Raw genomic sequence first — 12055 nt, 5'->3', positions numbered from 1 at the left:
TTCATAATGTGCCAAATGTTTTCAGCAGGTGGCAGTTTAAGACCCAGACTCTGTTTTACAGAGCTGTGCTTCTACATGTAGAATGCGGTTTGCATAGGCCCTCCTTTAATAAGATGTCTATATGATGATATATATGGAACGCCAGGACTGCCATAATGAATTAATTAAATACACCATTAAATAATTAATTAAATGTGGCAATAATTAATTAAAATTGGAATTAATTAATTAAATAAATAGTTATGGCACATGTAATTAATTAATTATTGACACATTTAATTAATTATTTATGTATTTCACATTTTAATTAATTATTGACACATTTAATTAATTAATTATTGACACATTTAATTAATTATTTATGTATTTCACATTTTAATTAATTATTGACACATTTAATTAATTATTGACACATTTAATTAATTATTTAATGATATATTTATTTATTTATTTCATTTCTGGCAGTCCTGACGCCTGGCTCTCATCATGAAATAATTTTATCTGTCAGCCTCACCCATCAAACTCAGGGGGCGGGGTTAACGCTGATCGAGTCAAAACCATTGCTTTGGCCTGGTGGCCATTGTTTCTAGCACACAACAACCGGCATGTGGAAGCTAACAGAACTGAGCTTTGAAAAACCCTGTTTGTGTGTAACCAAATACCGTTTTAATATTTTTTTAGCCGAGAATGTAGTGGTTTAATCTTCATGTGTCTGGTCGGTTTGTCAAGATACAGCCTCTTTGCAAAAGTGTTTCGATGATTTCGGAGATGTCTGCCCAGTCTCACGGCAAAGCGTGGGATAGACCCGCTCGCCTCGCAAGCAATCCCACCGACAAAGCGCAGGCCCCGGTACACAGCTGTAGTAACCCCCGCTGACTTCTTTTACTGAGGTTATATTTATCGGTGTTTTATTTCCTGAAGTTCTTATGTGTCCTACGTGTTTCAGTCGCCAATTCTGAATTATAACTAACATTAAAAACATGTTTAAGGAGGAGAGAGAGCAAATAAATCTGTTTAACATCTGATCTTTGGGTTTTTGTTCAGTAATCAGCGTGACCTGTGTATAAACACATAAAAGAGATAACGTTGGTGTTTCCGTCATGTAGTAACTGCTGGCTTTAACTGTACAAAGGTTGTTCGACACTATGAAACACATACAGACTTCATGATGTTCGGCTAATATTTTTATTGTGAATATTAATCATGCTGACCTCGCTCTGTACACCACGCAGCGAGGTCAGCATATCCACGATATCCTCAGCTCCATGAGTTAACACAAAGTTTCCCAGCTGACTATCTAACTGCCAACTATTCCAGAGACGTGAAAATATACAGCATAAAGAAAAGTGTAAGAGACTCAGCAGCAGATTAGAATAACAGTTATACATTTAATAAATCACCAAATGAATCCAAGAAACGAGCAAACCTGTTCCGACAATTTGAATTTGTATTCCCTCAGCTGCAGACTCGCTGCTGTTTAAATGTTTGAAAAGGAAGATTAGATATAAAAAACGTCAAACATAGACTCAGTCTGCCTTCACATTTGATATGAGGCCAGCACGTATAGTGGCCTCAGCAGGCTATTACTGAAATACACGTGCTATATCATAAACTATGATATAAACAGGGAGGTCCTATTAACATGTTTAGTTTTAAAGGACACCTTCCTGCCTTTAGTCTCATTCATGAGCAGTATTAGTTTTCTTCTAACATCCAGAAGTCTGCACAATGTGTTTCATAGTTTGTAACAAGCCTTTGACAGGTAAACATAACATGACCGAAAAAGCAAAAAAAAAAGAAAAAAAAAAGAGAGAGAGTGTTGACATAAGAAGAGAAAATTCTCTCAATTATGGAGACAGACAAATGGTTCATTTATGTTTGATGTGTGTTTATTCCTCCCTAAATATCGTCGGTGAAGTTCGCCATGCATGTCAGATTTTCCTGCGCATTTTTATACCTCTGCCAACAGAGAGAGAAAAAAAAATCACATTCTAACAGACAGCTGGTGCTTAGAATACAGTTGAATAACTATTAAAAAAACAGATGATATTTAGATGATAGTTCAGTCTAACACATGTGCCAGTGAACCATTAAACGTCTGTGAAACTATGCAGTTATGAAACGTAACTTTAACCTCAGCCAAACCGATTTGCTCAGTTGTAAATAAAACAGCGAAGTAAACGTGACCCGACAGACAGAACCTGAGTGAATGAAGTCCAGCGTTTAACCACTGAGAGCTAAAACTCAGCTGAGGTTTCAAAGCTGTGTGCCGGTGATTGGACATCAGCCGCTGATAAAGCTGTTCGCCTATAAAGTGCTCTGTAAGGAAACGAGCTCCAGCAGCTCTGCGCTCGGGGAAAACACTATATTTACTTATCTTGTGCAGAAAAATGCGCTGACATTGCTTTATATCGAGCACCGGCTGCCCAGTTAAACTGTGACTATCACCAGGTAACGTAGGCGTGTTTCTTGAATTAGCAGCAGGTGTTAAACAGCTGACAGATGAGGAGGAGGATGCATGCAGGTAAACTGAGGGTCTGTTGAGCTGATCGCTGGTTTCGTGAGAAAAATGTCAGCTCGTTCTTTATGTTACAGAAGCACAGAGACACAAGACCAGGCGGAAAGAGACGATCGTTCGGTGAAAATGAGAATCTGCGAATGCAACATGTGGAACACGGAGAGTGGAATATGTAAACAAACCGGTTAACGTAACCCCCTCGGTGCACTCTGCATGCTAACTGTTAGCAGAGCTAGTGAAATCTCTGAAAACATCTGAGCACTTTTGCAAACATGTTCTATGTTGACAACCTGACCAGACATACGTCGCGACATTCGCGGCTAAAACACTGTTAAAAGTGTAGCTGGTGACAGAAAAACGGGGTATTTTAAAACTACACCACCACCATTGCTGCTTGTGATTTGATCTGCATTCTGGGATAACTGGCTGCCCCAAGTCTACACAAGCAATCGATTTTCTAGGATCGACCTGTTTTGACTTACTTTGCACGGCAACCAATCAAATGTTAGAGAAGCTGCATGGGCAGCGTTAACCCCGCCCCCTGAGTTTGATGGGTGAGGCTGACAGATAAAATTATTTCATGACGAGAGCCAGGCGTCAGGACTGCCAAAATGAAATAAATAAATATATCATTAAATAATTAATTAAATGTGTCAATAATTAATTAAATGTGTCAATAATTAATTAAAATGTGAAATACATAAATAATTAATTAAATGTGTCAATAATTAATTAATTACATGTGTCATAACTATTTATTTAATTAATAAATTCCAATTTTAATTAATTATTGCCACATTTAATTAATTATTTAATGGTGTATTTAATTAATTCATTATGGCAGTCCTGGCGTTCCATAGATATATAGCTGCATATGTTGTTCAGCATTAATGGTGCCTTCACAAATGTGTATTTTACCCATGCCACATGCACTAATGCACTTCCACAGATCGAGCCGTATGATATCACTATTCTTTAGTCAGTATGATGTGGTGTGTGTGATTTCCAAAAATCCCAAATTCAAATTTTCAGTGATAAAATCTGTTTTTAATCTGCAGTATTAAGTCACGGTACTGCTATACATTCCAAATAATAAGAGTTTAGGGAATTTATGATTTTCAGAGACTTTTCAGTGTGCACCTCGGGCTCTGCTCTGGATTTTAATTTCACAAGCTTTCATCTTGCAGTCATGGCCAGATATCAGGTTTTCTATAAGCAACTCTGTTCTCCCATAGCAAATTAAAGCCATCCAATGGCACCAATTTGGTTCTTATAGACTTACACATATGCAGAATTGGGTGGTGCCTCTTAAGCACCAGATTTGGAGAATGACCTGTTCAGGAAATGATTTTTAGCATGGGAATCTTTGAAGAATGAAGTGAAATTTAAGGACTTGTTTCCCCCCTACTTTGAAGGTTGTGGTCCCCTTCAGAGCAAAAATAAGTGACAAATGATGGACACAGCAAGCTGATGCACTGTAGTAAACTCTTTACCTCAGAAGACTCTTTAACCTCCTAAGATCCGAGCTCTTCTACGGCATGCATTTTTAATTTCTCTTTGATATTTGGGCATATTGGGGCCCAATGAATGTAAAAACAAAGAATTACCAGATTTTTTTTTTTTTGCCTTATTTTTGTTTTTATGAAAAATTAGAGCCACATATGAGGATATTTGTTTAAAATCTTGATAGAACAGTAGCAGTATAATGTCTTCATAAGTGGAAATAAGGCCCTTGTAGAGCAAAATTGAGTATTTTGGTCTAAATAACCCAAAATGTGATGTCCAGGTTAATACAGGGAGAAACTCCTGTCCAAGTGTTTGGTTTCTGCAGGATTTTCTGACTTGTGTATAGTTGTGAAGGACTGTTCTCATAACAAGCCTTTTCAGAAAACACACGATAAGCTCTCATTCAGTGCATCTGGACTCACAAGGACACTGTGAGGCTCTTTACGAGTTCCCCCTCATGGATAACTTCTGTATGCGTTCTTGTAGCATTTTGTGTCCATAACAATCTGAAACTATGGGTGACACAGTGGCCAGAAATGAGCATACTTCTGGAATCTTTCCTCACACGGCTCTGACATGTCATAGTAGTAGTAGTATTGTTGCTTTTCAGTGTTTGCCTTCCTTCTTCACCAGAAGAAGAAACTGCTATATAACCCTGTGCTTGTGTATGTAGTAATTCATTTTTTTTGCCCCTGCTGCTTTTCCCTCAGAGAGTACTCCGATGCTAAGCTTTTCTTCGTGCTGAAGAGCGTCCTGTTTTGTACATCCTTGTATTATTTCTCATTCAGAGCCCCACTGCAAACCCCCACCACCCCACACACCCACACACAGCCCCCCACATCCCACTGCCCCGGTGCTGTAAGCCTGTGTCTCACTCATCACACACTCAGCTGCAAACAGATGCTTTGCGCCCTCCACGCTCAGCAGACGACAGTGTGTTCAACTTTGCAAAGATGACACCATTAGCTGGCTGCTGCGACTGTGCTCAATCTGACTATGTTCGGAGGTGTTGCGGCATTTGAGAACATCTGTTCCTGCGAGCCGTTAATGGTTAATGCGTGCCGTTTGATTCGGGTAAATTTGCTGGGGAAATTTTTTGCCTCTTTGCTCCGTGCCTGAAGTTTCTCCCTCTCCTTTCCTTTTAGGTGTGGAAACATTAGCGGCTTTTGTTTACATGATTGTGGGTAAGAGATGTATGCTGTGGGCGTAGCAGAAACCCAGACAGGGCATGAAGACACAGACGGAGAGGGAGGTAAATAGAGAAGGAATGAGGAGGAATTCACAGCAAAGAGAGCGAGAGAGGGAGGGAGAGAGAAAACGAGGGGAGGGATATTGATAGAGAGAGAGAGAAAAGAGAGAGGAAGAGAGGGGGAGCTTTTGAACTCTCAGTGGCTGTCAGGATTTTCGGCTCCTCTGCACGCTCTCTCCTCCCTCGCTCAGCTCTGCCTCTCTGCACTGCAAACACAGACTCGCACACGCACCGCGCGAGATCCAGCGGATGGACTCTCTTACACACACCAGGCGTGTGGAGTAGCGCTGAAGACGGGCAAAGCACACAGCGCCATACATGGAGCAAACTTTAACGCTCAACTCCGTAAGTCACAAAAATCCTGCCACGCGTGCTTTTTTTTGCCCATTTGGTGATGGCACCTTCATCTTTCACACTAGGGATGTCTTGGCTGCCACACTGTTACTTCTTCTTTGGGCTCTTTGTAGCTCCTGTTGTAGCTTTCTGAGCAGCATACAGTGGTTAGCTTGTGTGGTCTGTCAGAGGAATGTTTTGACCAGTGCCAGCTGAGACTCCCATGTGCTGTGTGACACACACTACACTGCTGTATGCAGGAAAATGTGGCATTGCGTCTAGATCAGGATGCACGACGACTTTAAATTAGATGTCGTACTGAAAGAGTTTTGTTAAGTGACCCGGAGGCTTGTTATTGTAAACTGCATGGGGCCTTTTCAATGAAGCGCGCTCTGTTGCACTTGCCCCGAGAAATGACCCTTTCCGCAGCGAGTCGGCAGCACCGGGAGAAGTTCGATTAGCTGAAGCGACGTTGAGATCCGGCGTCGTCGCTGTCGGATGGTATTAAATCGGCAGTGAATTCTCTGTAGCTTTTTATTCTGAGGGAGTCATCTAACAACCACAGTTTAGTCTGAACTTGAAATGGTTGCCTGTGGTTTTACCTTGCCCTTATTTGCTTTGTGCAGGCATGTCTTCGTGTTTGATTCACCAGCCATCTCTATAACATATCTTTCCTAACACATTTCACAACTACTTTCTTTGGTAATGTGGAATCATACATGAAACTAAGCTTTAATGACTAGTGATTTAGTCATAGATGTCATACTTCATTATGTAAATTTGTGCTCTATTTTTTTGGTTATTATTTTTTAATGCGGATGTTGGGACTTGAGAAGATGAGCAGGTATCGAATCTTCCTGTGAATTAGCAGTAGTGTAAGGAGAACACGACACACTTTTATGTCTCTGACATCACATGGCCAGCTCCGTAGAGTGGGTGGACAGCTGTGCTCACGATATTTGTCCTTAGGCTACACACACACACACACACACACACAAAGCCAGCAAACAAAAATGGTGCATTAACACAATAAAAGTTATTTTGCTGTCCAGCTGCTCTGTGTTGGAATATGCAGCGGCCTTTAACCAGCTGAACAGATGTGGCTGCGGTTGCTGACTTTGCTGTTTGACCCAACTGTAACCACGGAAAATACCCGCTGCCTCACCATCTCTAAATGCAGGCGTACTGCTGCTCCACTCTTGGCTGTTGTCATACCAACATCACTTAGCGACATTTGAGACTATGGGAGTTTTAAAAAATTGTTTTTTTAGTTAACCACACAGCTCTTCATCAATGCCTGTTGATTTTGTATGCGTGAATCAGAACGCTCTGAAGCTCATACATTCCCCTCTCTCTGTTTACCTCGCTCACTATTACTATTATTATACTTATCTGCTTCACTGAAAAGGAACCTACTGCCAAGGGTGTGGAGGTTATTCAATGAGGAACGACTCTAGAGCTGCCAGACTTTTTTTAACCTCCTTGGTAACAGTTGAAACATGTCTGGTGTACAGTGGACTGCTCGTTGTGTTCAGCTTTTTACCTCTCGCATGAAGCTCAGATAATGCCGGGGCATGTTTACTTCCCGTATGAGACGTTGAGCAAGGCTGCAGACAGGCTTGGAAAGTTAATATTGTTGGCATCTTTTTGGCCTTGTGTTGGCGCAAGATGATGCAGAACCAGGCCAAGGTCTTGTCGATATTACACTGTGGGAGTCATAAACATGGCCCACTGGTGAAGCCTAAACACTGACTTTACCTCTTAAACATTTTTTTAACATCATCTTTCTCTGGTCAACATCAAATGTGGTATTTCCAAAGCCTGGTTATTGCCTGATCTTGTTATTTTTGGCTGTGTAAAATACCACTTATTACTCAGTTTGCAACCTACATGTGTTAGGATGTTTCAAAGAAAAGGTTAGCCAAATTATGTAGTGCTAGATCATTCTCATATTGTGTAGTAAAGTTGACTTACTGTACCCTTTCTCAGTGTTTTCCTTTTTAAAATGTGTATATTGTTGCAGTGGTGGATGCCCAAGTTAAATATGGCCAGAGTATTGAATAATTAGGTCAGGGTACATACAAGTAACCTCGGTGAGTCAAAAGCTCAGGCTTCAGGCCTCTATAAAATGCCCAGTTTGAGAAAGTTTTTCAACTCTTGGCTCTCACTGATGTCACAGAGAGGGGAAAATCCCTAATATAGTCATCTTCAGAGCACAGCTTTTCTAGTTAGGAGGGGCAGCCAATCAGAAGAAAGTCTTCCAATGATGTCTGCATCAAGGCCCAGTATAATATAAATAAGGATTATTTTGAACTGGCAGTCATGCAAAGCTGCTCCAGTAGATGCTGCAGTTAAATGATGATGGTGATTGTTTTTATAGGTCACCTTTAAACAGAAGCTGACTGATTGTTTTCAAAACAGAAATAACTGTCTGACCTATTTGTAATTTTACATTGTGAGCTTTACCATACATCCTTACAATCTACAGGACATCTTAGGCCTGAGTGATAAACATTGGACCAACTTGCCTTCACTTCTTTCCCATTTCACTAAAGTGGCTTTGGGTTCCCAGCATGACCAAAGGGATTAGACAGAGGGGTTTAAGGTCAGTAGGACTTAAAGAGGAAGTAAAGAATTATGCTACTTCTTGTATTCTGCAACATATGGCCTTGTTACATTTCCAGATGGCAAATAGTATTAGTATAATCTTATCGTCATAAAACAAATGTAGCCATACACCCAGACTTTTCAGAAAACTTTAAAAAAAAATTTCGTTTGGTAAAAAACTGAAGGGACTGTGAGCTAATTATAGGTGTCTGGTTTCAGGTTGGAAAGTCCATTTCTGGTGGTTTTTCTTTCTTTCTTTCTTTTTGTGGAAAAGAAAGGGAGCAGCAGGAGGGTGTGGTCGCGTCTTATGTGGTTTACTCACCTCCAGCCCTCCAGGCTCATGTGTACACAGCCCTTTCACTGTGATAATAAACTGCTGTGGGAAAGGTCCTGATCACTGGTTTTGGTTGCCTTCTCTGAAGTTGTTCTGTTTTTGTGGAGTTCAGCTGTGAATTGTAAATCGAAAGGCTTCTCATTTGTTGCTTATTTTGTATGCGGCCCTGCTTTAACACTGTGTTACTTTACAACAAATAGAGTTGAAGTCATGTTTTCATGTATGCTTTTAGGCTTGGTGGTCAGACCATTTTCACACATGATGGCAACCTGTGTAATTAATTTTATTACATTTTCATCATTACACAGTAGCTCTGAATATGAGAATGCAATGTCATGCATGGAACTGTATTTATCTCGAGTATAAGCCAGTTGATGATCTAATGGTTAAGAATAAAACAGGTCATTGCTTTCATTGCAATTGTGTGTCTGTTTGGTTTAAAGGCCTCGTGTCTAAATCAAACAGTAATTTCAGTAGTGAGAACTGATCTGACAACACAATTCTGACCATCCAATGAGTAAAGCAAAAGCAAAGCAGTAGAGTAAACACATCAATTTATAGGAATGCTAGAAGTACCTTTCAGCTTTTTAAAAAATAGCAACAAGCGCACAAGCACACGAGTCGCACCACACAAATCATACAAATGCCAGTTTAATCCAGACAGAAGCAGAGCTTTACCCATCTGCTCTGACTAACCTGTAATTATTGAGGAACAGGCAATAGATTACTGCTGATCATTGGGATTAAGAGATGAAAGGCAGCGTACTGACGGTCTCTTCCATGTAAATCACTCATACAAGTCTTTGAAGAGATAATTTGTTTACTAAATGGAAACTAAGTGGACCCTTCATGTGGCTAATAGCCAAAGGCCAGACATGTGACATTTCAGCAGCATTATACTGTTATGGATTGTTATCTGTTTAAATAAGAAATCGTTTCACTTAAACTTCCCAGAGGTCAGTAGCACAATGGAAATGTTGGCTTCCTACTCACGCTGGAGGATGAAGTGATCTTTGTATGCATGAATAACACAACAAGCTTAGATCAAAATTTCTAAATGACATTTACAGTATCTTCAGCAAGTTTTTTTTCCATGTATGTTTTTGTTTTGTGTTTTAATCTAAATTATTTCTGTGGAATAAGCAGATGGCGAGATGAGATAACAGTCTTGATCAAAAAGACGATGCTTTTATTCTTTTCCACTCCTCTGTCAGTATAATGGAATAATTACACATTAACAGAGACCTTTTGCTGTAATGGTTTTGCCAAGTTTATATCTAGAAATAGTGGGGAGGAAAACCAAAAAACATTTTATTTTTGTCAAATTCAAATGCTGAATGGTTTGAGCAGTGTTTTTTAGCGATGTCACATGCCTTCTAACGTCATGCAAGAATCAACAAGTTTCAAAACTGTCACTGTAAAATCAAAACTAACCAAGAACATGTGAAGCTCAGTTGGATCACCAGTCCAGCCTTCATTTCTGGGCCTATTATGGCAAACAGCATTACTCAACAGTGCATGACATTAAGTCACAAATATGATTGTTTGCTCTGTACAAGTCCTCAAATATCTTCTTCTCCGAAGGGTCTGAGTGTGGTTTCACAATCCTTGAACCACAGACATAACAGCGATACCAGATCTTACGAGACGGTCATTGTGTTCGTGTTTTTCCCATTCCTGCCCCTTTTGCATCACATAACCATGCTGACCTCATCAGATCCTCGCTAATTTGATAGGACGGCCTTGCAGATTTGTCGTGACAAATAAGATTATCACAGTAAAAACATTGGATCCTCTAAAAATCAAACACAGTGTTGCCTGTCAGGAGTTTCATAATTTTCCAAATCAGTCCCTTTCCTTGTCTCCCTACACTCCTTGCATGTTTGGAAAAGAGATGTGTCTTCCCTCTTATCAGCTGCCGCACCCTCAACCTCCCTCCCTCAAAAGGAAGTTGCCTTCATGCAAGGCGCTTTCTGATGTTATTTTCAGGGAATAGTTTGTCGGCAGCCACAGATAGCAGGCCTAGATTATTTTCCGTCTTGGGTCAGGATTGGTTGTTTGAGAACTTACCATGCAATTAGTCTTGTGACAAGCAGCACTTATTGCTGTTGTAAAGCCTGTCTAGAAATCTTTCGTGTGTTGATTGAATTAAGTAGAGGCTCAGCACTCACACAAAACCTATTCACTTTGTGGCAGCAGATGGCTTCTTCAGCTGTGAATGCTGAAGCAAAGAACAGAAAAAAGCTCTTTCTCAAGGCATTTTAACATGCTTTGCTCTTGTTGTGTGCTGAGACGTGCTCACCTGGACGCAGAAGGTTTTCCGCCCGAGGGAGGTCAAAGGGCAGGAGTAGACCTAGAGGGCTGAGGAGGGCTGTTCTGTGTCCTTTGTGACAGGAGCTATGGATGACTCAGCTCTGCACCAAAAATAGCTTCTAATTACTGCATGACAGATTTTATCCTTGCTTTAAAATAGAGTCCCACTTATATTGTTTTTTTTCATGCCACTGCTGATTTCTAGGGAGCAAAAAAGTTCCTGATATCTCTCTATGTGCAGATATTCTTGTACTCTTATACTGTATTTGCTCTCACGACAATGAGAGAATCTGGTGGCTCTGTTAAGTTCTTGTCCACTTAGATGAAAATGCAAAATGAGTGATCAACTTCATCCTATGTTGAAACATTGTGGTCTCTTCTAGAACCATAATGATATATTGACATGCCAATATAGTGGTCGATATTAGCCGTTTTGTAATATGTGTAATTGTTGTCTGTTGTGGTTGTATTGAGAGTGTCCATGTGAGGATAGATAAATGACGACTGCAGAACAAATCTACCTATGGGTACAAAAAAGGAACCTGAAACTGTTTGGCGATAGATGGGTATCTGTATTTATGATGGACAAATTCTAAAGTTAAAAATGTAAAAAAAAAAGAGATGGGAGACGCAGCCTTTAACCAGATTATGAGTATTGACATTCCATTTGTACACCAGAGAACACTCTATGGCTTGCTGTAATAACAAAGCAAGATTATGTTTAGACCATATTATAAGGATTCCTAACTAGCTACACATACCAAATGTTTAAATCGGATTTTGTATTTGTTAAGTAGTTTGTTGTTTGGGGTTTCACTTGCCCAATAATGTACATTTATTTAAGAAGAATGGAAGTTCATACATTTCAGTCAAATAAGGCAACAACTAGGGCAGCCTCATGTCACACCATAAATTTCTAGGTAATATAAAAATCTCATATCATGACATCAATGATAAATCAATGTCACGCATTTATGTTTGCTAGTGCCCACAACAATGAGACAAGCCCAGACATGTCTGAGAATGAGAGGCCTTTGTCAGCCTCCGGTGACAATTTAGGACTGAAAAAAAGGCAGCTTAAATAACCTTAAATAATAAACTATACTCTGCAAAAAGTAAACTGTAAAATGTTTTCACCAGCTGAGTCAAAAACACAATGTCGACTCAAATCCGGCTATGAAGGCACATGATGAGG

At 40.0% G+C, this 12055-nt stretch overlaps 1 protein-coding gene across 4 annotated transcripts in view; it reads left to right on the top strand.

Moving 5' to 3' along the window:
- The window catches only part of LOC101487447 (regulator of G-protein signaling 12), a 48737-nt gene that overhangs the window by 6884 nt on the left and 29798 nt on the right, over positions 1 to 12055 (top strand). For 2 of the 4 annotated variants that reach the window (XM_012924678.4, XM_076881823.1), the window contains exon 1: positions 5321 to 5618. The exons of the other annotated variants lie outside the window; for them this stretch is intronic. In XM_012924678.4, the coding sequence (XP_012780132.1) occupies positions 5592 to 5618 (27 nt within the window). In that variant the 5' untranslated portion in view covers positions 5321 to 5591. Of the gene's footprint in view, positions 1 to 5320; positions 5619 to 12055 lie in introns of those variants that run through there. 4 annotated transcript variants of the gene reach the window in all.

The sequence above is a fragment of the Maylandia zebra genome, linkage group LG3 (assembly GCF_041146795.1).
Source record: "Maylandia zebra isolate NMK-2024a linkage group LG3, Mzebra_GT3a, whole genome shotgun sequence".
Taxonomy (NCBI): domain Eukaryota; kingdom Metazoa; phylum Chordata; class Actinopteri; order Cichliformes; family Cichlidae; genus Maylandia; species Maylandia zebra.
Note: the sequence above shows the minus strand (reverse complement) of the source record. Positions and strands in the feature narration are given on the sequence as shown.